At 38.1% G+C, this 27337-nt stretch overlaps 1 protein-coding gene across 1 annotated transcript in view; it reads left to right on the forward strand.

The window, feature by feature from the left end:
- The window catches only part of RASGRF2 (Ras protein specific guanine nucleotide releasing factor 2), a 121974-nt gene that overhangs the window by 66883 nt on the left and 27754 nt on the right, over positions 1-27337 (forward strand). The window contains exons 13-17 of the mRNA XM_030467765.1: positions 2668-2750; positions 4841-5089; positions 5379-5767; positions 8637-8762; positions 11907-11996. Coding sequence (XP_030323625.1) covers positions 2668-2750; positions 4841-5089; positions 5379-5767; positions 8637-8762; positions 11907-11996 — 937 coding nt within the window. The remainder of the gene's footprint in view (positions 1-2667; positions 2751-4840; positions 5090-5378; positions 5768-8636; positions 8763-11906; positions 11997-27337) is intronic.

Genomic DNA, 27337 nt, shown 5'->3' on the forward strand with positions numbered 1-27337 from the left:
CCATCAGTTGAAAAACATAATACTAATGGTAGTAATTTTTATGTCTGACAGCCCATCCAGATACATATTTTGATTTAAGGAGGATAGTGCTTGTTTGTTCATAACCATCATACAGATCAAAATATTCCTGAGAGTCCTGAGAGTGAATGATACCATATCACATCAATAATCATATCCTATTCAATGAGAAAAATTATATATACTCCATCTTCCACCAAAAAGAATACTAGGAAACCATTATACATAATTGCTAAGCATTCTTACTCTGTATACAAAAAAGAAAGATTTGGGATTTTTTAGTGCTTTTGTCTAAAAAAAGTAGTAGATGAATTTTTATCAGAAGATACTTGGGGAAACAAGTTGAATTAAGTGAATGTACTGTGATAAATCTGAACTATCAACTAACCAGATCTGAATTAGGTTGTTGTTATTTTGTTTATTCATGCAACCAGCGGGTACATAGTTCTTTCACAGTTCTGAATTTGAGTCCTATCCTCTGTAACTTCAAGAGAAAAAGTTGATTGAACAAGTACCAGTGCTGAATTTGATAGCTTTCTAAAGATGCTTCTGTTGCTGGCAGCATCTGTAGATGAGTTATCATGATAATGAGTAGAAGAGTTAAGGGGTCAAATATTAACTGAAGCTTGTCAGTGAAAGCTTGAGAAAAATGAGATCTATTAGCACTGAGAGACTGAAAAACATCTCCAGCTCTTCAAGGGAAGGGAAGCAAGAGATGCTGAGGGGATAGACAGCAGCTTAAGAGAGTGAGAAGAGGCACAAGATGCTGTGGAGACTGCAGAGACATTTTGGGCATGAATTGATGCTGTTGTTTACAAAGATCGACCAAGGCAATTAATTTAGTGCTTAGACTACATCTGGAGAGGAAGAAAGAATAAAATAACACAAGAAGCTCTCTCCACCTTCTGCTGGAGAGAGAAGGTTTGGGGTGAAAATTTAGATAATGCATGAGAACTTATAAACAGTCATGACCACTGGTCTCCTGAAAACCAGACTGAGTTTCTGACTGAGCCCATTGCAAGCAAAAACCTTTCTTGCCCAGAAACTTTTTGCTTTCTAAACCTGGCTACAGTCTTCAAGGAGAACATAGGAACTATACTGACAAAAAGGGTATTTAAAAAGTAATTTTTTAAAGCAAATATGTGTTCTTCTGTTTTAAAGTAAAAGAAGTGTACAAGTAGTTACTGTTCCCTCACAGCATTAGTCTTGCTGTCTGAATTACTGCTTCTCATTAAACTACATGTGCATAAGACATATAAGTCAGATTTATCTGTGTGTTCCTATGAGACTTCTTGAATTTATATTCCTTTCATACAAACCATGCACTTGTGAAAAATGTGTGGATTTTGTTGATGCTAAGGAAGCCTCCCCTCTTCTAGTTTGAGCTTGTTGTCCTTCAGCCCTACAACCCCGTTACACTCATTGCTCAGCTAGAATGATAGTATCTATCAGGGAGGTGATAAATGCCAGGCTTGTGCACACTGAGGATAGCAGTGCTGAATTGCATCAGGCAGTTTTATGATTGGTACTAAGGGCTTTGCAACATTTAAAATTCACATGGGGGAAATTACTTAGTTTTGTTAGGTGTGGTTTTCTCAGTGCTTTTAGGTAATTATTTGATAAAATCATAATGTTATTTGTTACAACTCAACTTTTCAAATAATCTTAAGTACTTGAATTTAAAGAGTAGACCATATTTTAAAAGTATAGCTACTCAGATATATTTTAAACCTTCAAAAATACCTCTGGTTATCTTGTTTGACCAATCTAACATCAGTCATTATTTTCTGAGATGTTCCAAAGCTGTCAGACTGTTTTTATTCTTGAAATCAAGGATAATGCAGATGATAATTTTGGAAATTCATTTTGTCTGAGGTACAGAAACAGTGTTTTATGTATGCATGTATCTTCTCCATGAATAAAATTACAAAATATTTCAAAGAGCTGAGTTCTGTAGTGTTGGGAAGCAGGTACTTGCTGCAGACTGCATAAGCCTGATCCATGGCAAACTGAATCCAAGATTAAGGCTTGTGGTGCTGTGTTACTGTAACTAGGCAGAAGGACAAACAAGAAGATAGTGATGTGCAAATAAATGGCTTTGTGCTATCCCTTTGCACTACCAGCACTGAGCTTGAAGAACAGTTTTTGCAGCACTCATTTGTAGACTTTTGCTGGCCACAGGACAGCCTGTAATTTCTAAAGCAATATGTGCTGCAGCCATACCCTGAAGTGTCTTTCCAGCTTCTAAAACCCAGCCCAAAACATTTATCCATGAGCTTTCAAGAAACTCCTTGAGCAGCATCTTCGTAGCTGTGTTTCACAATGACAGCCCCACTTTTCTTTGTGTTAACAAGTGTCTTTCTAGAAACTGTTTCTATTTCTTTTGGGCCTTTTTTGCATGGTGCAAAGGTTAAAGTATTAGTGTATTGGTCTGTGTGCAAAGCATTTGAAGCTTCCTGCAGTACTGACTCCTCAAGCTTAGCATTCATTCAGGAATGCTAGGGATGCTTAATTTTGTTCACTTTCAGAGGAAATTCAACAGAATGTTCACTTCCAGATAAAAATATTTAATCATGTGGGGAAAAAAGTGTGAAAGTAAGTCTCCTTACTGTGTGCTTTAATTTTGACTGTTTTCAATGTTTTTCACAGTGCATTGATAATATAAGGTGCAATGGTTTAATGACAATAGTGTTTGAAGAAAACTCCAAAGTCACAGTGCCACATATGATCAAGTAAGTGCAGATTTTTCACAGTGAACAAAAGAGCTTGCTGGGTTCTTTTCAATATACATTGTATTTGGAAAATACACCATTTCAATTAATTTTTTTCCCCACCATTTTTGTTGATTGAAATTAATTCTGCACTGCAACACAAATCTTTTAAAATCTCTCTCTAGAACTGTTTAAGGCAAGATTGGATGGGGCTTCAAGGAATCTGGTGTAGTGGGAGGTGTCCCTGTCTATGACAGGGGGATTGGAATTGGGTGATCTTTAAGGTCCCTTCCAAGTCTGAACCATTCTACAACTCAAGCATTCTAAATGGTAGAGTTTAGGGCAGGGATGACTCAAAATGGTAGGCCTAATTCACATTATTGGACTGTATAAGATCAGAGCTCAGATTTCTCTATAATTTGTAAAGTTTCATTCTCTATTAGCTTTTCACTGTCTTAACACTCATAGTTTTAATGGATATATTTTTAAATGTATTTGAAATTTAAATGCCTGCAGATAAGTATCATTTTGGTGTATAAGCCAAAATTTTTCTATTCTTTGTTTCCCTTATTTCTGAGAAAAAAAATATTTTTCTTAGAAAATTTTAACTGATCACAGCAAAGTAACGTAATTATTTATAAATGTTCTTCCTTCACCCTTGATTCTTTCAGTCATTTATTGTTTTAAGTAGTTCTTATTTCTAGAGAGTGATTTTCAGAAAAATTATTCTAGATTTCTAACCCAGTTCTACCTCTTGGATACTCTACAGATCATGACTCTTACCAACTGTTATCCAGTATAAATATTAAGGAATAGAATATAGGTATAGAAATATAATTATTTATAAATATTTCTGTCACTAAACAGTCTCTCCCTCTCATGGTTCTCAAATGCCTCTTTTGTAGTTGTTGTCTCTCCTCTCTCTGTATTTGTTTACAAATGAAAAAGAGATAATATCTATGGATACACTGTTAGTGGTCATATGTTTAATTCCTGGAAAGAAGGCATTTTATTGTCCAAAACATTGAATATTTTGAAATTGTAGAGTACAGCATGGTCTTAATCCCAATGTCAAGAGAAAGAAAACAATTCTAAGTAATATATGGGAATTTAACAGACACAAACTTAATGTTGACTTTCTGAGATTTTACTGATCTGATTTTTAGCACAGATTGACTTTTAAAGTCAGATGTCTTTGGAAGAATGAAAATATTGCTTTTCTGAGGATCCGGCTTTAGAAAAACATTTTTTTGTTGTTTCTTTTATGCAATGCAGTGTAGAAGCGTGTGGAATATCTTGATGCTGTACTCCTAAGACAATCCAGTCCTGTTTAACAAAAAGATCAGGCAGTATTGAAAGATACTTTATTTAGTATCCATGTCATTTTTTTAGAAACTAAGACTTCAACTAGACACACTTAAGCAAAACTGAATTTGGAAAAAATCCATCATGTGTGGGGCTAGGTGAATGAATGATTTTTGTTTTGGTGTCAAAACAAAAGTTTGTTGATTTTTTTTTTTTCACTGAAACAAAATCTCTCCATGGCTTCTTCTTTGAAATTAAGGAAAAAAAAATATAATTCTTGGAACCTGAGGTCAGATACTACCTTACAAGTGAGTCTTAGGCTTACCTAAGGGGTTAATTTTCCAGTCTTTTGGTAGGGTTTACTTTAGATAAAACTAGATCCTAGCAGACAAAAATAGCCATCAGTGCACTTTTGGTCTGTAGTGAGCCTCAAGTAATACTGGACTACAGGCCACAAAAGCCTGAAGGAGTCAAGAAGGAACAATTCTGCCTCCTCTTTCATTTCAGACACATAAGTATCATTAATGGCTTTTTAGTCTTTGAAACGTAGTTATTTGCCAAAAATAAATTATAAAATTTAAATCCCCTTTGTTGTGGCATATAGTTTAACTGAATGGAAACAGGTATCAACAGAAGTTGAGTTTTCTTGTGTTTATGAATACAAAAAAGCCATATATATTTTCAGCTTCTGTGTTGACAGGAGCAGCTAAAGTGATACCACTACTGTACCGTAATCTCTGTTCCTCTTTGGTAAAATGTTCTAAATCTATTTTTTTTTTTAATTTATTTATATTTTTTATGTGTAGATCTGATGCTCGTCTTCATAGAGATGACATTGATATCTGCTTCAGCAAAACACTGAATTCCTGCAAAGTACCCCAGATACGTTACGCGAGTGTCGACCGCCTTCTGGAGCGGCTGACAGACCTGAGATTTTTAAGTATTGATTTCCTGAATACTTTCCTACACACTTACCGCATATTTACTACAGCAGCTGTCGTGCTGGAGAAGCTTTCAGACATATACAGACGGCCCTTCACATCCATTCCTGTCAGGTGAGATTTGGGGTTTTTCCCTTTTACCATAGGTTCACTAAGGAATTAGCATGGCTAATCTTGTTAGGCTTCTTTAGCCACGATTTTCTGTTGTATAGCCTAAAAGGAAAGCTCTTACTTTTTTTAGTAGTGCATAAGATGTTGTGTAATTCTGTCTTTTTTCCTGCCCAGGCTTTGAGGACTAATTATGCAGTGCCACAAAAGTTTGCATAGAATTTATTTGTGTTTTCACTTAAATCTATTGTGTATTTGTTATAATCTGTTGCTTCTCTTTGTTTCTTGCTCTCAGGTCTTTGGAGTTGTTCTTTGCTACCAGTCAAAACAACAGAGGAGAATACCTGGGTGATGGGAAGTCACCACATCTCTGCCGCAAGTTTTCTTCTCCTCCTCCACTGTCACTCTCCAGAACTTCTTCACCTGTCAGAACACGAAAACTCTCACTGACCTCACCACTCAATTCCAGGATTGGTGCCCTTGACCTCTCTGCTTCGTCTGTGGCAAGCAGTCCTACCTCGTCCTACAGCCCAGCTACCTCCCCACCACCAACAGGTAGCAAAGTACCACTGGACCTTAGCAGAGGGCTCTCCTCTCCTGAGCAAAGCCCTGGCTCCATAGAGGAAAGCTTGGAGAACCCTCGTGTTGACCTCTGTAACAAGCTGAGGAGAAGCATTCGAAGAGGTATTCACTAAACACTGAATGTTACCTTTGATAAATAGGGTAGTCTCTAAGGTAAGGCTTGACTTTTACCAGATTGCTGCAGAGCAGTTGTTCCTCAAGGGGAGATTCACCTCCTTTGACTTTCTGGCCATGCTTCTTTCATTGCAGCCCCCACTTGGCTTTCAGCAGCTCACATTGAGCTTTTCATCAACCAACACCCTCAAGCCCTTCTCCTCAGGGCTGTTCTCATTCCACTCTCATGAGACCCCACCTGGGGCACCATGCCCAGTTCTGTAGCCCTCAACACAGCAGGGACATGGAGCTGATGGAGTGAGTCCAGAGGAGAGGCATGGATATAATGAGGGCTGGAGCACCTCTTCTGTAGTGGCAGATGTAGAGAATTGGGGTTGTTACACCTAAGGAGAAGACTTTTGGGGGACATCATAGCAGCTTTCCAGTACCTGAAGGGGACCTACAGAAAATCTGGGGAGGGACTGCTTACAAGGGCATGGTAGTGACAGCACAAAGGGGAATGGCTTTTAACTGGAAGAGGGGAGGGTTAGGTTAGACATTAGGAAGAAATTACCCACTGTGAGGGTGGTGAGACACTGGAACAGGTTGCCCAGGGAAGTTGTGGATTCCTCATCCCTTTAAGTGTTCAGGGCCAGGCTGGATGGAGCCTTCAACAACATGGTATGGTGGGAGGTGTCCCTGCCCATGCAGGGGGTTGGAACTGGATGATCTTTAAGGTCCCTTCCAACCCAAACCATTCTATAATTCTGTGATTCTATGAATGTCTAGATTGAATCAATTAATTGCTCCTGTGCAAGAGCCTGTTTTCCTCAGTGGTTTGTGTAAGGAACCTTGAAATAGCTACCACTTCTAGAAGGCTGAGGTTAGTTGATATAAACCTCACTATGAACATGTGGAGTGGGGTCATTATACATATAGATAGCAAAGCAAGAAAGTAGCTTTGATCTCATAGGCTTCACAAGTGTGTGCTTTTTTCTTTTTGGTCTTTGGGGATGGTCTTCCTGGATGAGAAGTATATAGTAATTTTTTATATTTTAAAATTAAACAGAAATGAGGAAAATTTTTTAGAATTGACATTCCTAAAATTCACATTTAGAAATTATCTGACATTCTGAAGAATTTGGACTGTAAGTGTGAAAAATTGTAGCTCAATTTTATTGCAAGTAATGTAACAATGAAAATTGATATAACCCAAGAGGAAAGAAGAAAAAATTACCAAACACAAACTAAGAAATACAGTGTTGAAATCTTATGTCGGCTGAATTGGATGAATTGGAATATGTGTACTGGTAAGAAATTTGATTCTATATTAAGCAGAGGGATTGTTTTCACAGGTTGTAGTTTATTATTTGACAAAATATTGACAAAAAACCAGGCAAGTTAGCCACATGAGCATTATAGGAGTCTATTTGTGCTTTCATACTTTGTGCTTTCGTACAAGCTGATTATTATATACTATTAGAAGCTATTATACTTAATCATTATATTTCTTTAGGCAGGATGTTTTTAAATTAATAGCATAACAAGATTTCTATGTATAAAATACAGTATTTACTCTGTAGAGTTGAACAAATTCTTCCTGTGCACTAGTGCAATCATATGCAAATCAATGTGTGTTCCAAAGAATAGGCCACACATTAAAATTTATTGTACACAGGTAAGTGCAGTTTTAGGATTAACAGTTTTTAGGATTTTTATATACTCTGTAAGTAAACTAGTAAGAGTGGGTTGTTCTGGTTTAGTGGTAGTACTAGGCAGTGTTGCTGAGGTAATTCATATTTTGCGTTCTAGTCTGTCAGTGCTGGAGCTATCATCTGGGTGTCTTGAGGAACATTCTTAAATGGCAAGAACCTCATATAAATGCTAAATTTCTGTGCAGTGTCTCCAGTCCCTTTGGGGATCTCCTGCTGAACAGTTCACACTCAGCTTGGAGGAATTTGCAGCTAGGTAGCTCCATTCTGTGGGGGAAAGTCCTTTAGTTACATGGCAGCAAATGGCATGTTGAGGAAGAGGAGGAAGTTTAACAAGAAATCCTACAAGGACCATGGAATAGGGTAATAAAAGAACTACAAAATGCTAATCTTCATGTTTTCTATCAGACTCAATGGGATTCTTTGTTTCTGAGACCAGTCCTGCTTCATCAGGAGCCACCAACCCATTACAGCTGACATTGTTGCTCTGCTACTGTCAGATTTCCAAAACTACTCTGGCTTGCTCTAAATCCAGTGTAGCCGTGCACATTCTGTTCCCCACCACATATTATTATGGAAGTTGTTGTTCTCTCAGCCAATCTGGAATGTCCACTTTCTTGGTCCAAAGTTTTTGTTTGTTTTCAAAATGTTTTTGTTATAAAAAGTTTTTGCTTCTATATACTTCTATATGTACAGGATTTATGCTGCAGGCACAGCTGTCATTCATGTCAAATGTAAGATATGTTTTACCAGCTTATTTTCCCTCCTTTTGGAACAAGAATTTCTGCAGTTCCTTTTTTATCCTTCTGCCAGAACTGCTCTGTGGGGTGACCTGCTATCCATTACATTTTAGCCACTTTATGTGGAAGCTTTCAATTACACATAGTCGTTGATTATTTTTCCTATCTCTTATAAAACCTGTGAGTTCAAGCATCCCTATTACATATGCATTTCACTGCATTTTCTGATGACTTAAAGTGCAGTCTTACCACATCTATTTTTAAAACTGGCAGCTTGGTCATAAATATAAGTTGTTACATATTTATAATGTAGCATAGCATAATGTATGGCGTTGTATCATATCATATCATATATCATTATACATCAAAGAGTTGTAGCTTGTGAAAGATCATCCCAGTACTAACATTTACTCTCTTTTAAAGCAGTAGTTCTTGATTCTGTGTCAGTGGACCGTACTATTCCTGAAAGCAGCTCAACAGTGGATACTACAGAGCTTTCCCCATGCAGATCCCCTTCAACTCCACGGCACCTCCGCTATCGTCAGCCAGGGGGTAAGAACCTGATATTTATTGTCTCTGTCATTCACACTGAAGAGTTTAAATAGTGTAACCACTGCACGGTATTAGAAATTAATAATGTTTGAATAATGTGGGTTTCCTTGCATTTTTCCTAATTTTGGGAGTATTAAAAAAAAAGCCATTAGAATGCAAATTACTCTGGTTGATGTGTACAGTAATAACAAGAGAAACTTGGAAGCATATTGGGACTTTGATGAAGTGTTCTTAAACAGCTCAAGCAGGCTGTGCCCAGGTTGAAGACTAATACTGAATCAGTTCTGTTCTCACAGAACTCTTGAGACTCTGACAGATTATTTTCAGCTAGTAAGGGGACATATTTTGGTCACCATATGTAGTCACGAACTACATAACACCCATTATTGTCAATGGGGAGTGACTATGTCTGCTTCTTTGTATAACACTGAGCATTTACAGATGGTGTCACGTTATTTGTTCCAAAATCTGAATAAACTCCACAATTGAAGAGGAAAAGTGGGAGATGAAGTTCCTCAAATAGCTCTCACATGGCTCTTTGAAGTCATTAGCAGAGCTGTGAGCTACATCCGTAAACACTTAAAATGCCGCCATCTCATGAAAGCTGGATTTCTAGGTAGTTATTTCATGGCTATGATTAAAAAAAAAGACCAAGCAGAGAGTTCTCAACTGTTAATAAGTTGCTGAGGTACTTTAGTTTTAAACCAATAGAAATCTTCAGTTACAGGGCATGTTAATAGTGAAATGGGAGGATCTGGGAACTGGAAACTGAGGTCAAGTGCCATAGTACCAGAGTGCTGCTCTGAAGCGGTGTTCATAACATTCTCTATAACACTGGGGAATTATAGAATGATAGAATGATGGAGTTATTTCAGTTGGAAGGTACCTTTCCAATCCGCCTGCATGGGCAGGGACACCTGACCCACCAGACCAGGTTGCTGGAGGTTCCATCCAGCCTGGTCCTGCACACTTGCAGGGATGAGGAATCCACAACTTCCCTGGGCAACCTGTTCCAGTGTCTCACTGCCCTTATTTCTTCCTAATGTCTAACCTAAACCTCCCCTCTTCCAGTTAAAAGCCATTCCCCTTTGTGCTGTCACTACCATGCCCTTGTGTCACGGTTTAATACTGACCTGGCAATTAAACCGAGTAACAGATGCTCTCTATTAATCTCTCTCTCCTCCCTGATAAAAAAATGAGAGAGAATAAGGGAGAGAGACTGATGGGTTGGAAACTAAACTACACAGCTTTAATGAAACAGTAGTGATAAATAGGAAAAATTACTAAATATATACAAATATACAGGAAAATGGAAACGACATTCCTCCCCCCATCTCTCCCAATAACTCTCACGTCACCACCGAGGCTGCAGGGCAGCCCTGGGAAAGTCCAGGCTGGACTCCTGGAGTCGGGAGCAGTCGGGAACTGGAGGCAGGAACACACAGATATGGGCTGGCACGGATCAGGACCACAGGCAGACGAACGGACGGAATCCTTCCAGATTCCGGGTGAAGGAAGGGAAGCAGGAAAAGGCATGAAGGGCAGGCAGCCTGAAGCTGGAAGCCTGAAGCCTTGGCTCTCATAAAGGCTTGGCTCTCATGATCCCTCAAATTTATACTGAGTATGACGTGTATGGGATGGAATACTCTGTTTGGTCAATTCTGGCATCTATCTTGTCTGTTCCTCCCCAAAGGAGGGCTCAGGTGGGACCTCTTGCTTCCTTCTGGAGGGTAAAAGTTTTCCTCAGAGCTGAGCAGTGTCCTTGGCTCTGCATACCAGTCTCTAGCAGTAACTATAAACATCAAGTGTTATCAGTCCTAGAGGCAGACACTGGCTGAGAAACTTGCTGTTAATTTCATTAAGTGCAACTACTTACAAGAGACTTCGCTAAAAGCAAAAGTACAGGACAGAAAATCACCTTTATCTTGGCCCAAACCAGGACAGCTTGTAAGCAGTTCCTCCCCAGGTTTTCTGTAGGTCCCCTTCAGGTATTGAAAAGCTGCTACAATGTCTCCCTGGAGCCTTCTCTTCTCTAGGCTGAACTACCCCAGTTCTCAGCCTGTGTCCCTAGGGGAGGTGCTCCAACCTTCTGATCATCTTTGTGTCCTTCCTTTGGACTCACTCTAAGACCTCTGTGTCCTTTCTGTGTTGGGTATTCCAGAACTGGACAGTCCAGGTGGAATCTCAAGAGAGACGAGCAGAAGGGGAGAATCCCCTCCCTTGACCTGCTGGCCACACTTCTTTAGATGCAGCCCAGAACACAGTTGGCTTTCTGCACTGCAAGTGCACATTGTCAGTTCATGCTGAGCTTCTCATCACCCAGCACACCCAAGTCCTTCTCCATAAGGCTGTTCTCAATCCATTCTCTACCCAGCCTGGGTTTGTGCTTGAGATTGCCCCAGCCCAGATGCACAACCTTGCACTTGGCCTTGTTGAAACTGATGATGTTTGCATGAGCCCATCTCTCAAACCTATCAAGGTCCCTCTGGATGGCCTCGCTTCCCTCTAGTTTTGTGTTGTCAGCAAAATTGCTGAGGGTGCACTTGGTCCTGCTGTCCCTGTCTCCGTGTTAGACAGCACCAGTACCAACCCTTGAGGAAAGTCACTCATCACTGGTCCCCACTTGGACATCAAGCTGTTGACCATTCCTCTTTACTGTCCAGCCAACTCCTGACCCACTGAGTGGTTCGCCCTTCAAATCCATGTCTTTCAGATTTAGAGACTTTGCAAAACTGTACTAATCCTAGGCAGTGATCTGGCATGATGTGTGAATCTCATGATCAGAAGTTGGTTAATATGCTTAGTTCTCTGACATGATCTTTTCTTGTTTATGCTAATTTTCCACATCATTGTTTCTTACCTTTTTTTTCTTTTTTCTCTTTCTGTTTGGTTACTCATTCTGTTTTATCTTGACTTCTGTTCCATAGCAACATTAATCGTACTGACCTGGACTTAAAACTCGAATCACAGATATGATCACAGTATTTTTATTTCCCTTAATATTAAGTCCTCTAGTAATGAAAACATAAAATGTTCATATTGTATAAACATTAGTGAACATTTTAATTATTTTTGTTGCTTAACTTGAAAAATATGAAAAGTATGTAAAGGCTGTTAACTTTTCTCTGTCTGTTCCCTTCACAGTACAAGCTGCTGACAACAGCCACTGTTCAGTTTCTCCTGCTTCTGCTTTTGCTATTGCTACAGCTGCAGCAGGGCATGGGAGCCCAACAGGTAAGAGAAATGTGCTAAACAGGAGATATCTTTTCTGTTATCTCTAATAATAAAATTCCTAGGTCTCAAAAGGTGATGCCACTCATTTAAAAGCAAGTGAAATTGACCCACAGAATGACTAGAATATAAAAAATATTAAAAATGTCAAAACTGTTCAGGTACATCCACCCTATTTCGTTTCCTGCTTTGGCAGTCTGAAATTTTGTACAATAAATAAATTCATGTCTCCAGAGAGTAAAGCCATCTTTTAAGCTGTTTATATATTAAACACCCTCTCCTTTTGATTTGCCAGAGACCATAGTCGTGTCTGCTTGAAAGAAAGAATGGATGAGAATAAATTCAGAAATATATTTTAGAACAAAATATGAAACCTAACAAAAAAAGAACTGCATATTATACCACATACTTTCAAGAAAATTATGTGAACTTCGTGTCTTTGTTTTGTGGGCACTAAGTTGTTGTAAAACCATTCAGTGAGATTTTGAACTATCATGGTATAAACCAATTACAACTTTTCTTGCTGACATAAATCAGAATTACATTTATCACTACATGTCTTTAGTTCATTTTGTATTAGCTGAAGTCATGTCCTGTCTTCAATATTTCTAGTTCAACCTATTAATGGAAGACACATTTTGCTGTACGAAATAATTCCAGTGTGTTTACAAATTGTTTAAAAAACACAGTAAGAACAAAAAATACTTTCTTTCCTCTAGGACAAATTCAATTAAAAATTACTGATTTTTTGTTGTTAAAAGCACAGCTTTTCAATATTTGTAGTATTCAATTATGAGAGAATATGAAGTCTACAAGTGTGTAGTCAACTGAATGAATATCAAAGCCTGAAGATATTGAAAAAAGAAAAAACAAACATTCCTAATATTCTTAAGTACTTTTTCTGTTGCTCTTTAAGTTAGTTCTGCATACAAAGGTCGTTCTCTTGAGTGATGTAAAAAAACAGTAAGAAGGTTCTGCAGCAAATCTGACAAGACAAGTGTGTGGTGAGGAATCTCAGGAAAACTGAGCAAGATTTTGTGATTAAAACAAAAATTCAAAGCTACAAAACACAGCTTAGACAGCTGAATCACCCGTATGGTAACTTGATGGAATCAATCGTGGTAGAGATAGAATTAAAGTTACAGGAGTCACACAGCTCAAATCTGGGTAATTCAACTAGTATTTATTTACTTCCCTTTATATGTGTTATCATAACTATGTGGGTTTTTTTTTTAAAAAAACACTGTGCTTCTATCAAGTTCATGGCATAGTGCTGACCTGATCCCTCAGTGAATAAGGTCTGGGTAGTGAATGAGAATTCGGGCTATTTTCTTTTTCTGTTTTTCCAGTTGGTCCTTGGCCTTGCTTCTGCAGACATTGTGATGTATGCCATTCAATATACTCCTACACAAACATAAATAGTATTACAAGTGAATTTCAGTGTTGATATAGATACTGAGTGATGCACATGAGGAAAAACAGTCTGACCTCTACACTTGAGAGGATGGGCTCTGTACTGGATGTTACTGCTCAGGGCTGAGCTCTGAGGATTACAATAGGTAGATAGTGTTCAGAAGGAGCCAAAAAAATAAAGGGAACATCAGTAATTGTTAGGAAAGGAACAGAGAACAAAGCAGAGATGACCATCATGCTACCACAGTATAAGTCCAGAACTTAAACAAGTATTGAAGACTATGTATGGCTGTGATGTGCCCTGTTTGGGATGAGGCAATGAGAACTATGGAACACTGAGAGTTTGCTATCAACTGAATTGTGGGATGGCTTCTGTGCATTGGAAGCTTAGAAAAGATACAACTTGGAGTTTAGATGAGAAAGTTCTGTGAAATCTGGGATGTCAGAGAAAGAGTTAGTTGGCATTTGTTACTCTTTTTTGATTCAAGAGGTTGGTAGGCATCAGATTAAAGCCCAGGTTCAAAACAAACACAATTATGCTGTTATTTGTGCATTGAGTGGAGGGCCAATGAGATTTTGCTGAGGGTTGTTGTGAAGGGAAGAGGTCAGGTTAAAAAAATGAACAGCTTTTAAAAAAATGTTTTTAAACAGCTTTAAAAAAGTTAATAGAGTCATTGGCAGATACTAGACAGGCAAAATAGAACAGATTAAGGAACTGAAATCAGTTGAGGTTTTAAGTATTAGGAGGCAAGAGACATCTGTGTGTCTTCTGTTCTCACTGTTCCCTGAATCCTTCTGGCCATTTTATTTTGGTTTTCTTTCCCAGGGTATTATCTCTAGCTGTTTTCAGCTTTCCATCTTCCAGATCTGACTGTTCAGGGGTGAACTGAGACAAGCTGGTTACCAGAATCATTGCAAAGCCCTATAGTCACACACTCTGCCAGATCCAGACATGAAGTTTATTCAATCATCTCTTGTGGAGAGTGCTGGCCATAACATTTTATAATTGCTGTCACCATGCAAAGATCAGTTTATATACTGATAAATATTCAAACCTCTGAACAGCTCTCCCAGGGCATATGCTTATTTTATTATAAAAAATGGTGGAAATGCTGCCTCTGTTGCACTAGTGTATGAACTTCTGAGGAGAACCATAGCATTGCTCTGCAGCATGTAGAGGTTCCTGCAGCAGATGGAACCTCCCTTTGAGCCAGGATAGTTCAGTTTTCATGACCTCCAGCAGTTTTTTTTTTTAATCTTACTAATTTTGTTACCATTAGTTTTACTTGTTTTACAGGAGGCTTTGGCCTTTATGGTGCCAAGCTGCACTACTTGTCCTAGTGTTTAGTCCATCAGTCTAGCTAAATGTTAATCTCCTTGTATCTTAAACACGTTTTCATTTATTCTTTTCCAGAAAAATTGCATGTTCTTTGTTTATTTGAAAAGCATGACAGAAATAAATAGAAATACCTAGGAGAAAGTGCAGATAAATAAAGCACTCCAGGTGCACTGTTTGGTGCCCTCATGAATGGTAATATGCCCAGTGGGGATAAATACAGCAAGTTGTGTCTTTAACGTGTCTTTTCTCTTTAGAGAGATGGGAAGGATGGCTTATGTCTTGCTGTAGTTTTAGTGCTCTGTCACCACTAATTGGTTGCTGCATAGCTTCATTCTTTTCCCAGGGTAACAATACTAACACATTCCATCATAGAAATGGACAGGTCAGATGATTTATATTCTCCAGTCTTCCATATCTTTCTTTCCTTTCATGGCACTAAAGCTCATTCTTCAAGCAAGGGAATAGAACAAAGTTATGCAAGCATCTTTCTCCAGAGTAGTGAGATACTCTTAATGACTGGATGTAAACTGACATCAACTCAAATTTTTGATACAGGAACACATATTCTTTACTTTTTCTGAATTATCATTTTCCTTCTCATGACTCTTTGTCATTGCTCCTAGCACTCTGGTTCACCCACATGCTTCTCAGAGTGGTAGATAAGCCCAGAGCAATCACACACATCTGCCTGCTCAGAGGCATCACTTTCTTTGCCCTGCATACATATGCCTCTAGAGAATTGCTTCTTAGTTTCTGCCTGAATCAGTGACAGATTCCAGAAGCAGCAAAGAGGTTATCCAGCAGCTCTGCTCCCATGTCTGCCTTTTAATATGGAAAAGTTCCTACCAATATGTTAATGGTCTGATCCTTATGAATGTCTTCCTGATCTCTTCTGCTTTTCAATGAGAGCTCAGTAGTTCCCAAGTGGAGCTGCAGTGTCTCATCAGGAGTGATCCTCCTTCTCTTCTCTAAAAGTCTGCCACACAGCCAGTAACAAAAAAAAAAAAAAAGGAGTGAGACTGGTAATGTAGGAGAGGAGCCTCCTGCCAAAAAGCTCACCCAACACTGGTAGTTTTGCTGCAAACATCCTACAGATGTTACAGAAATTCAGGAACAGCAATATAATTTATGAAGCACCCACACAGACCCTAATTAAATAGCAATTTGTATGGAAAATTTTTTTCTTTGATCTGTGACTTGTAGAGCTTGGTTTCCCTAGCTTATCTTTTTATAATTCTTCAAACATATTATGTCCCTTTTTAATTTATGTCTGTTGGGCAGAGAATTGGAGCACCTTCTCTGAATAAGTAAGATATGATGCACTGATTTTTAAAGAAAAACATCTTTTGGTGTCCCTTTACTGGACTTAGTTGCTCTGCATGCAGGTCCTTGTACTTAAGAATAAACGTAAACCATGAAAATGCACTATATGACTGGAAGAGATTAAAGCATTACTCAGTATCTCTTTAATAGTTGTATGAGTGAAGCCAAAGTAGCAAAGTAATGCTGTGTTGTTTTTGTAAAGGATGAATAAAGTAAAAAGTTCTTATATAAGCTTAGCAAATGTACAAATTTTTCTCTGCTGTGAATGTCTGACACATATAAAAAATATTTTTAAAATTGATAATTTTATTTGTACACAGCCCTACTGAGCATGGGCTTCAAGGGAACTGTTTTTGCAAAACATAAATTCAAGACCAAAATTGATCTTGTATACTCTTTATATTTTTAGTTTTCATAGCAGATATACTGGAAGAACTCATTTCTTCCTCAATTCAAACTCGACACGCAAATCTCCCAACAAGGAAAATGAATGTTAGAGAAGAATCGAGTACTCAAACCCAAACAAGCAGGTTGTTCCCTGAACATAGCTGCTTTATTTCAAAAGCTCTGTCATCCAATTTTGAGCTGGGTACGTCAGTATTTCCAGCGTGCCACATGCTTCAGAGCTGCCTTCCTCCTCCCACAGCAATGCCGATCCACGCTGTAGAGAATGTACCATTTTTCACAGGAACAAGGTGACATATTATGGGAGAGGATGGGAGTGGGATGGAAACTTGTGGTTGGCAGGAGGGCCTGGCTTCGTTAGTACCAGCATTTGTGTTTTAAAACACATGTTAAAGGGAGAAGAGAGAGTGAGAAAGAAGTAGGGGAAAAAAAGTCTTTGGGGGAGTATCTCTGACAAATGTGATTTGCACGTAGGAAAATCTGCCCCATTCTAGCAAGGAGGAAAGATGGTTTTATTCTCTCCAATTTTAGTGATTTTAGAAGCAATTATAATAACAGAAGCTTTTTGGCATCTGCACAAAAATTGATCTCTTATATACTGTCCTTTCAGTTAATTGCCTGCACATATCTCTGGTGCTAAATTACCTTTGACTTGAGAGGTTTACTTGAGTATTATTCAGGAGGGAGAATTTTTCCTAAAGCTTCTGGGTTTTGCATCTTGTATCCTGTCAAAGAACATTTCAAAAGATCTCTCAATCAGCCTGCAAATCCTTTCTTATGCAAAGAAACACCACCAGCTCCTTCCCTTTTCACAAGTGCATTCCAGTGGCTCAAGAAAGCAATCTTACTCTAAATTACCCTTAGTTTTAGTCTAGCAGAACTGATCAGCCTGGTTGCCAGACCGTTTTTGTGTATCATCTGCTTTTCCATAGCTCTTACAGTCTGTCTGCAGAAGTGATCATTCAAGTCCTGTGCAGCTGAAGCACATTGCCAACAAAGCAGGGCTCAAAACCTGATCCATTAATCTGCTGCAGCTGCTAAGTGCAAGCAGTATCTTCCCTTCAAAGCAATTCAGTGTGCCTGGGCATTGAAAAGTACCTTCTGGAGCTTCTTCCATGCACTGTAACTGAGTGGTTTCCGCTGTTGGCAGGGGATCTAATGCAGTCTGTGACTTCTGGATTGATGGTCCTGTGGCTACCTCGGTGTCTATGGTCAAGCTTCCTTCCTAATCTTATACTTCGTGTAAAAACTTAGTTATATGCTACTTTCCACTGATAAACAATTATGCATTAGTGCATTAATTGTATGTGTAAGTTGGATGCATAAAATGGAAAAGATGTATGGAGACAAGTGTATAATCCCTTTAAAGGACAAACATCTGATTTGATATGAGTTGGCTATTTTTATACTCATGATCACTGCCTGGGATGAAGCATTTTAGGCCCTTTCTGTCCTGTGTTTGACCAACGAAAGCTGCCAAACCTCTTGAATGCTTTTGAGAATAAACAGTGCTGAGATACTGATGTGAATGTATCAGCTCCAGAAGCCACTGAAATGAATACAGTCCACATCTCCTCAGAAGTGCTATAGTAGTTTGTCTGATGTAACATACCCTGATTGTGACAGTAATTACAAATATAAATGGACTTTTGTCAGTTCCAGCTAAGTTTTCCAGAATTTATAAGCACTGAAATGGAGCCAGATGACTTTCTGTGCGTTCTCAGCCTGACATACTTTATCCATGCTTGATTACTGTAAGATACTATATGGATAAAAATTAGCTAAAAGTAATAATTCATGTTTCGTAGGGATTGAGTTTATGCAGTAGGTCATGCGTAGGTCTTTCCATTCTGATAAATAAAACACAGATTGTTTAAGACTTATTTGAAGAGGCCAGAATTAGCATGAGAAAGCTTAACAAAGTGTTTAGTGAGAGCATCTTAGTTTATTTTAGGTTGTGACCATGGTGCTGTTCTGCAGTCATTCAAACAACTGGCCAGCTCCCAGTGTTACAATATTTTTGGTTTATTTCTTCTGGCACAAGCACTAATTGGAGTAATGGAATGACACAACTTGTGCCAAGTGATACAAGGGAAATGCATTCTTTGTTCCCATTTCTGAATCTGTGTCTCTGTGCAATAGAAGCTACTGGAGCTGCACGTGCTATTGCCAGGTGCATTCAGCACTTAAGCTGAATAATGTGACCTGGAGGTTGTACCATGCAAAATAATGAAGGCATACACTCCCAGTGGGATCCCACTGATCCCTGAAATGGAAAAGCATGTAGAAACATACATTATGCTTTAATCAGATAGGGTATTTTCTCACTGTCTTGCACAAAGATTTGTCAATTATATAGGTCCCTGATCAAGCATATCAGCTGTTTAGTATTTCCCAGATTCTGAAGAGAGAAATAATAATGTGGCATTGCAGCACTATGTTTTCTGAGGCGAAAATTCTGGAGTAGGCAGCTGAGATAGTATGGAATCTACTAAATATTAGAATTTAGGGAGGTCAGAAAAGGGGACTAATTTTTTTTTTTTCTCCGCTGTGAGAGGGCAGGCAAAGAGAGATTTCCTTGCTATGAGGACTGTTATGAGAAAGATGAGTGTGTATCTGATGATGTAGAAATGGGTCCTACAGTGTGTGGATAGCCCAGTAATGCACCTCTGTGTTCTGCTGCACTAAATGCTTCAAATTACATCAGTGGTTACAAGCTAACATTTAGAGTAGTATGTATGTCTTTCTGGCTTCTACATAAGTGTCTGTGCCTAAAGTAAAGCCAGAGGATGTATGGCAGTTTCTAGCTGATGCCCACTGAGATGTCATAAGCACTGCTATTAGCAGTAGTTACAGTAATTTTGCACTCCAGTTATAATTTTCTCAGATATAACATCTCATTCCCTGTACTGTAAACACTTCGTGGAACTTTGTTCTTCTGAGTCCGCTCCTGAATCAATCAATACTCAAGATGCAAAGAATTTCATCCTTTTGAGTCCGCATCTTATCCCAGTGGGACTCTGCTTCACAGGAGTAAATTGGCACTGCTGCAACAAGTAACACACAGACTGTTCCTGACCACTTGGAAGCAGACCTTAATTTTAACTGTAGTTCTTCAGGTTATGGGTTACCATGTGGAACTTCAAGATTGAATCTGCAGGTATCTAGTGTTTTTTCAGAGACATGGATTATACTCAAATCATTCAAATTATTCCAGGCATGGTTATCAGTACTGCTTAAGTTGTGACCCTTCCCAGTTCCCAAGTTTTATCAGGGATATGAGATTCTTAGTTCCAAAAAAAAAAAAAGAAAAAAGAGTTGGTGTAGAATTTGTTATCCTCTCCTGATCCTGTACACAGGACAACCGAGGTTTTTCACGTGTTGTTTTTCTTTGACTTGACTTTCTAGCCAGGAAGTGGGAAAGCGAGTACTAATTTCCTCTTGGGAACACTTTTTAATGATATTTCCAGACCAGTTTGAGCAGCTTCAGGGAGGTTTGATAAGCACTGAGATCTGACCACTGAATTTCCACAGAGTTCCCCATTTCCAGTTAAAATACTCCAGGTGGAAAGTACCCATTGACCTGCCTACAGCTGGCACTGTTTTCTTTCCTTCCTTGTGGCTGGAGCATTGTCAGGAGATGAACCAGGGCTCATTACCAAAGTAGAGGTGGTCAGTGCTAAGGTTGTGACAACCCCACAGAGCTGGCTGGGGGGCTTGAGGGCTGTGATGGATGTAGCCCATGGGGACTGACAGTGCCCAAGCAATGAGGGGAAATGGGTTTCTGTTCCAGGCTACATTTTTAACACTTATTCACCAGGCTGTTTTTATGAGACATTTGTGTCGTATCCTCCTGCCAGAGGGTATTTTTCTGGGAGATGAGTAGCAAAATGAAAACAGAGATTAAAACTAATTTGTTTGGAATCTGCTGTCTAATTCAATATCCCTGAATGTTATTCCTTTCTTCTGAATATTCACCTACTGTAGTTCATTAGAGTAGACTTCTCTTTTTTTTTTTTTTTTTTTTTTTTTTCTGAATTAGGAGACCTTTGAATTTAACAAATAGTTACTTAGCAATTTCTTTAACTGGATAAACATTCTTGTTAAAGTGGAGTTGAATCTCCCCTTGCATTTTTCTCAGAGCAAAAATTTTGGATTAAAACAATGACTTAAAGATGGAAGTTATTTTTGTCCCAAGTGGTCCCTGCTCTTGGGAATGAAGAGCCAGGGGAAAATTATGATTTTTTGTTTGTTTTTCACTTCAGCAGAAAATCAAGATCCTCTTTTTTCTTTTTTTTCTTTTTTTTGTTTTCTTTTTTTTTTTAATGTGTCCCTCTCTTTTAAATGGTTTTCTTATTCTCGTTCATTAGAGAAAAACTCAGGAAAGAACTACTTTCTCTGGGCATTTCCTAAGTGAGACACTGTGCTTTGTGTTTCTGGACCTGTTGCAGTCCTGAGCAGCTGGAGGGAACTATTCCTTCTTCATCTAAGAGGGAAGACTGATGCAGTCCCTATTCCTGCCCCTCCAAAACCAGGGGGGGATGTGTTGCATATGAGTTTTCAGGTGGTTCTGCAGCAAGCTCTTGGGTGCTTTGTTCTTCTGCTCTCCTAAGGTGAGGAGGAGAGTAGCTGGGACCTCTGCATGCAGAAAACCAGATCCAGGATGTTGATGTTGCAAGTGGGGACTTCAAAGCTCAAGGTCTGGGTTCATAATGAGGGCAGGTTTGCTTAGATCCCCTGTTGTCTTCCTCATATTTGGTGTACTCCATGGTTTGCTTAGGGTGGTTTTCCCCCCAAACCCTAAATGTTGCTCACCTAAATAATATTTGCTTATGATTCTATTTTGTTTCTTGATTTGTGGCCCAGTCATAAGGGTCTGGAAGCTGTTTGTGAGACAGACATTTTGTTCAGAGATTTCCATTCTGCCAATTTTTGTTTTGCATGACAGTCAAGTATCCATTCACAGATGGTCTCAAAAATCATAAATTTGGCTCTTTGCAGTTATCTCCTCCATTCCATTTAACCTTCACTCCTATTTTCATTCAAAAATCTAAACAATTTTGCAGGCTATTTCCTTGAGTTTATTTAAAAAACACAGACCAACTGAAGAAAAAAATTACACAATAATTTTTGGCAATTTTCTGGTTTTAGCTATACATTGTCAGTCTATTTTAACTTTTTATTTGTGATGGGGCATATGGAGCTGAAAAGTCTGAGAAGCTTACTTTGGATAGTTCTTGAAAAGAATGTGAGCATTATTCAAAAAAGGTCTGCTATGATCTTCATATTGCTGATAGAGCAGGTTGAGAATATACACCCGGTGTAATTAAAGAAATCAAGAGCTAGAGATCACTTGAAATGTAGCAATAGATCAGGAGGCTAAAAATTGCTTATCTGTTCCCCAAAGACTAAGAAACATAGTGGAAACACAGGCAAATGCACTTGGCTTACATACAAATTTAAAGAAATGTCAACTGCAGTATTGCCATTCTTGTCATTATTCATGGAAGATAAACATTACTGCAGTAAAACTAAACTAAAACTAAACTAAAGTGTCTAAGATGTACTAAAACAGTCACAAATATAATTGGCAAGGTAGTCTACTGAAGAAGGCTTTTCTTTGACAATTGTTCAAACATTTTTTTCATGTAGATAAGTCATGGAAAAAAATGTTGCTGTCACATTTGTCATTTGTCATATTATGCAGTAGGTAAACACAATTGTCAACAACAGTCTTTGAAATTCAGGGTCTGTTTTTTTTTTTTTTTTAGAGATACACCTATAAATAAAGATTTTCAGGGTTTCACCTAAAACGTTTCTTGAGAAACTGGCACAGGAGTTTACACATGCCTGCACACACACATATTTCCTGTGAGCAAACAAAAATTATTTTGAACACATATATAGGTACAGCAAAATTTGGCATTGATACTTACTACTTTCTGGCTCTCTCTGCCCTTGCTGAAAGAAGGAAAGAGTAGGATGTTGTCCAATAGTAATGGAGCCATCCTACAAAGGGCAGATGTCTAAAACTCCAGATACTCACTCTAAGTGTTGTTTCAATGTACATAAATGCTTATCCACACTGATGTTTTTTTTTTTCTTTCTTTAGTAAAAGTGAACAATGCTATGTTCTCTGAACCCATGGATTTATCAGATTATGCCAGAAATTCTGTCATATCTTACATTGCTGCTGATTTGCATTTAGGAGGGGAAAAAAAAAAAAAGCAAACTCTATGCTATTATAATATTGTTTTACTTCAAAGATGAGCAATGGATTTTTAATAATAAGTTGTGTAACTTCTAACTGCAATATGTTTTCAATCTTTAGCAGTTTTTAAGTGATATTCTTCAAAGTGTGAGACTCTATTATGGTCTCCTGAGAGAATAACTGTTAAAAAAATAGAGAAATCCCAAGACTGTATGCCAGTTATAGCTATAGCAATGAAATAACCCCTGTTTCAAGTATTTTGAAAGGACAAATTTTAACAGTTCTTTGAGTTTGAAGAAATATTTTCATTCTTCGTGGTACTCATGATTTAACCAAACAATCTCAAAGATTATTGTAATTCTCAGAGCAACCTTAGGTGTAGGAGTTAGAATGGTATATTGATCTTAATCATATTCTTTAGACATTTTGTGTGTGTCCATTAAACTAAAATTATTTTTTACTGTACTGACACTTCTTTAGATTTCTGGATCTAGTTCAAGCTTACAGCATAATCATGACATAACTTCTTTATCTCAATGCTGTATTCTTTAAATTTCTCTAATTAAAAAAAAAGAAAACTTTCCAAAACAATAGTAATTTAAAAGCAGTTTATCAACCTGTCTCTGAAATATTTTGCAGAAATTAAACACAGTCACTATATCTCTATCTGTGTTAAACTACTGTACATCAGCTGATGCATGTGAATCCATGGGATTTACTTTACTAAGACTATAATCCCTTGACTTGATTCGATAGTTAGATTGTGTTTGTGGCAGAGGCTTTAGGCAAAAGAATCAAATACATACTTAGAATTATTTCTGACGTGGATGGTCACAACAGGGATTTTCAGGGGCATAGTTCTTAGAAAAAAATAATTTCATATGTCCCAAGGACCAGTGAAAGTGAAATTAAAAGCCTGAAATGCACTGGACCCTTGATTTCTTGTGCTTTTTAATAGAATCTTCTTCTGAAATTGTGTGAGTTTTTGTGTGAAGCAAACTCCAACCCTGGCATACTGGCCAAGTTAAAAATGCCTGTCTCTTAAACTGAGGTGGCCCAAAAGTAATTGCTAGACTTGTTAGCCCCTACTTTCAAGCCTCAGACTGCTCATGTGATCTGCTCCATTATAAATCAGAATATGTACATTTCATGACTGTTATTTCATATAAAAAAAACCCAAGCAAAAAAACCTGAACTGTATTATTGATCAGCTACACAGTGAGTAGGAGTTCATCACCTGTATGCTAATTTAACATTAATAATCGATATTATATTATTGTAATTTGTATCATAATTATTTTGATAATCATTAATATTAGTAGTTTAATATTGTTTTCATTTCCAGTTTTTTCATTTTTCAGTTGGCTACTCTGTGGCAACCTGATACCATAATTAAAGAAACAAAGAGGAGAACAGAGTCATAGGCAGTTTCTTATAGATATTAGGCTCCACACTCTGACAGATTTCTTTGAAAATATGTGAATCCCAATGGCTTGCTTGAGAATGTATGTCAATAATGATGACTATCTTTGAACAGTCATCTCAAATATTTTAGCTATGTCAAGGAAAAGAATTTATTATCAGTTTTTCTATGATGCATATTTATTGGGAAGGCTTTTCTTTTGTGCTGAATATACTGGAGGTCTTTTGGGTTTTAATCTGTGGATGAAAACTGCTTTTCCCCAAGCCTGGGGTTTGTGTTTCATTCTTTATTCAGGTCAGAGAGTAACACGGATGTTTGCTGAGCCTAAGCTGGTAGGATTTGAGCCAGGCTGAATCACGAAACTGGCAGATAACTCATGAGTGTTTTTATCAGAAGAAAGAAAGACAAGAAAAAGCTAACCACAAGACAGAGAACTACATTTGACAATTTTTTAATATATATTTGTCATCTGTTTCATTATCCATGAATATTCCCACTTCACCTCCCTGAGAGTCTGTGGAGTTTTCTGTGGCTGATGCTAAGTGCAGTTTTCTCCTATGTTAGGTACCAACACAGCTTCACTGCACGATTCCAGAGCATTTCAGTGGAACTGACACATAAAATATTTTTCTGAAATGAATGTTTTTGCTAGGAAGGACACCAGAAACTTGATGAAGTCATTCTTCATAACTTCGAAAATCTCTAAATCCTCTGAACAGAAATTATTTTTTGTATAGATAAACCTGCAAGAGTAGATGTATAATCAAAACTTCTGACAAATCATCATGGTCAGGAATTGTGTCCTGCTGTATTAATGCAGAAAAACAAAATGCAGAGGATAGAGTTATTGTAACTAGACTGAGTTTTCAACATCTTAAGTGAAATAGATATTCAAAAATCCATAATTTAATTTCTTTAATCTCCATTGAGAAACTGAATGAAACAAATAGTTCATTTTAATTCCCCACACACACTCTTTGACTTTTGCCACCATCAATAATAGAATTTTTTATATTTATATTTATATATACAGTGAAGAATATAATACAATACAAATGTTCTTGGGTGAGGTGTGTTTTAATAGGACGAGCTATATATGTAGAAGCTATTGTCATAATTCAGTCTGGTTTTCTCTGCATCATCCTTTCAGCATTTTTTTTTTATATATAGTGGAAGCTATTACGATAGTATATTTGACTATAGTGCACATAGGAAAAACATCTGAAGGTGAAAATGGATTTTGCATAACATAATCTGAAGACAAGTACATGAGCAGAATGATTAAATTGTGTTGAAAGAAGTAATTCACTGAAACTAGCAATGGTGGCAGGTTAACGTTGTGTTTGACAGCCTGTGGTAAAAGTTCTGTATTGTTGTTATGTGAGGAAACTACTTCTGCTCATATTAGTCTTGAGAGATACTGGGGAAAAACATACTTTAAAGTAGCACTCAGTGGACTGGCTGCCCACTGAGATGATTAATGACTATAAATACTCCTGATATTTCTGATGTAGAAAGATTGTTTCTGTGAGGAGTGAAACAGATGTTAACCATGAAGTATTTCAGGTTATTTCAGCATGGGGCCTGGGTGTGGGCAGTTCCTTGCAGAATCATAATTGAAACCTTGCAAACTTTGGCATCCTCCTAGAGAGGACCTTTCACTTCTTTCCTCTCATGGAACCCCAGTAAAGATGAGCTTAGAGGAAATCATGACTTCCTCTCCCAGTGATCTAAGTGTAATATGTGCAGGCAGTCCCTAGGCTGCTCGCTGCCAAAGATAACACACTGCAGAAAGACTGAAGAGTCTTTTTTTTTTTTTTTTTTTTTTTTTTTTTTTTTTTTTTTTTTTAATCTTATGAAGATTTCTGAACCTTTTGAAGATTCATTCCAGAAGGATTTGGTTCTGGATGCTAAGACTGACAGAATCTCATCTGATCAGATACAGCTAATTTGTTAATCTTTCAACCCACCTATATTTAAAGCCTGGATGGCTAAGAGTGCCTCAAAGTCTGAGTCACGAAGGGGAGTGATTATTATTCTAGGGACTGTATAATCAGAAATAAAACCTGTTCCTATCCCTCAAATAGGTAGGAAAAGTATACAGGGAATACTAGAGTGCATGCAGCAGTGCGAGAAGAGTAACTGGAAACTAAATGATTTATCCCTTGTTACTCACACATCAACATCTGTCGTGAAGCCCTGGCTGCCAGATCTAGTCTGTGGATCAGCATCCTTTGTGCTATCCACCTACCTGAGCTAAACAATGACAAAGTTCAATATTTCATACTTTTTATAATCACTTAATGCAGATCCACTTCCACACCTACATACTGCTTTCACACACTTACTCATGGGTCTCAGTGCCATGCTCTGGGAATCACAGTGGATCAAGGGTTGGACTTGATGCTCTCAGAGGCCCTTTCAAACCCAGATGATTCTGTGATTCTGTGATATGGACAAATGGAGCAGGTGATGTGTGCCCAGCAAGGTTCTGGCTGTCTGCTGTGTTTTTGTAGCAGGCTAGGTAGCTTGGAGTTCCTGCTGGACAAGCACCACTGTCTCCTTTTGCAAAAATAGACAGGACTGGAGGATTTGGTTTGTCTTTTGCAGTGCAGGCAGCAGCAGGCACATGGGGTATCTGTAAGTGGTGGCATGAACCTGCAGAACCAGATGAGGTTGTATATTTGGCTTCTTGAAATATGCATGAACAACTATTCTCTGCACATGGACTAGTTAGAGTTGTCATGGTGGCTCAGAGTTTTGTTTGCAGTTATATTAGGAGAGGACTAGGTGGGCAGGAGACAGGAGGAAGTAAAAAGGAGCAGTAAAGCTGGGGTACTGAAAGTAATTTGAATCATAAACAGTGCAGGAAACAACTGATGGGAACATCAGAGTTCACTGGCACCTGCTGAGGTAGCTTCTGTAGTGGCTTCATCAGATCTTGGTCAGATCTCTCCTTTGCAGTTACTGTCCCACAGTCCAAATGACTTTGAAAGTCAGGAGGAGTAAAGGCAGTGCTAATTAAAGGCTAATTTTTTGCATGTTTCTGCTTCTACATTAATGCAGCTGTGGCATTAAGTTTTCTGGGTTTTTTTGTTTTGTTTTCTTAGTGTTTCCTTTATACCTTCCTTATCAAAGTTAGAAAACTAGAAAGTAACAATATTAGTGATCTTTTTTGTTTGAATCTGACATTTGTTTTATGTTTTGTAAGATCCTGAAATTAATATCAC

Source organism: Calypte anna, chromosome Z, assembly GCF_003957555.1.
Source record: "Calypte anna isolate BGI_N300 chromosome Z, bCalAnn1_v1.p, whole genome shotgun sequence".
Taxonomy (NCBI): Eukaryota; Metazoa; Chordata; class Aves; order Apodiformes; family Trochilidae; genus Calypte; species Calypte anna.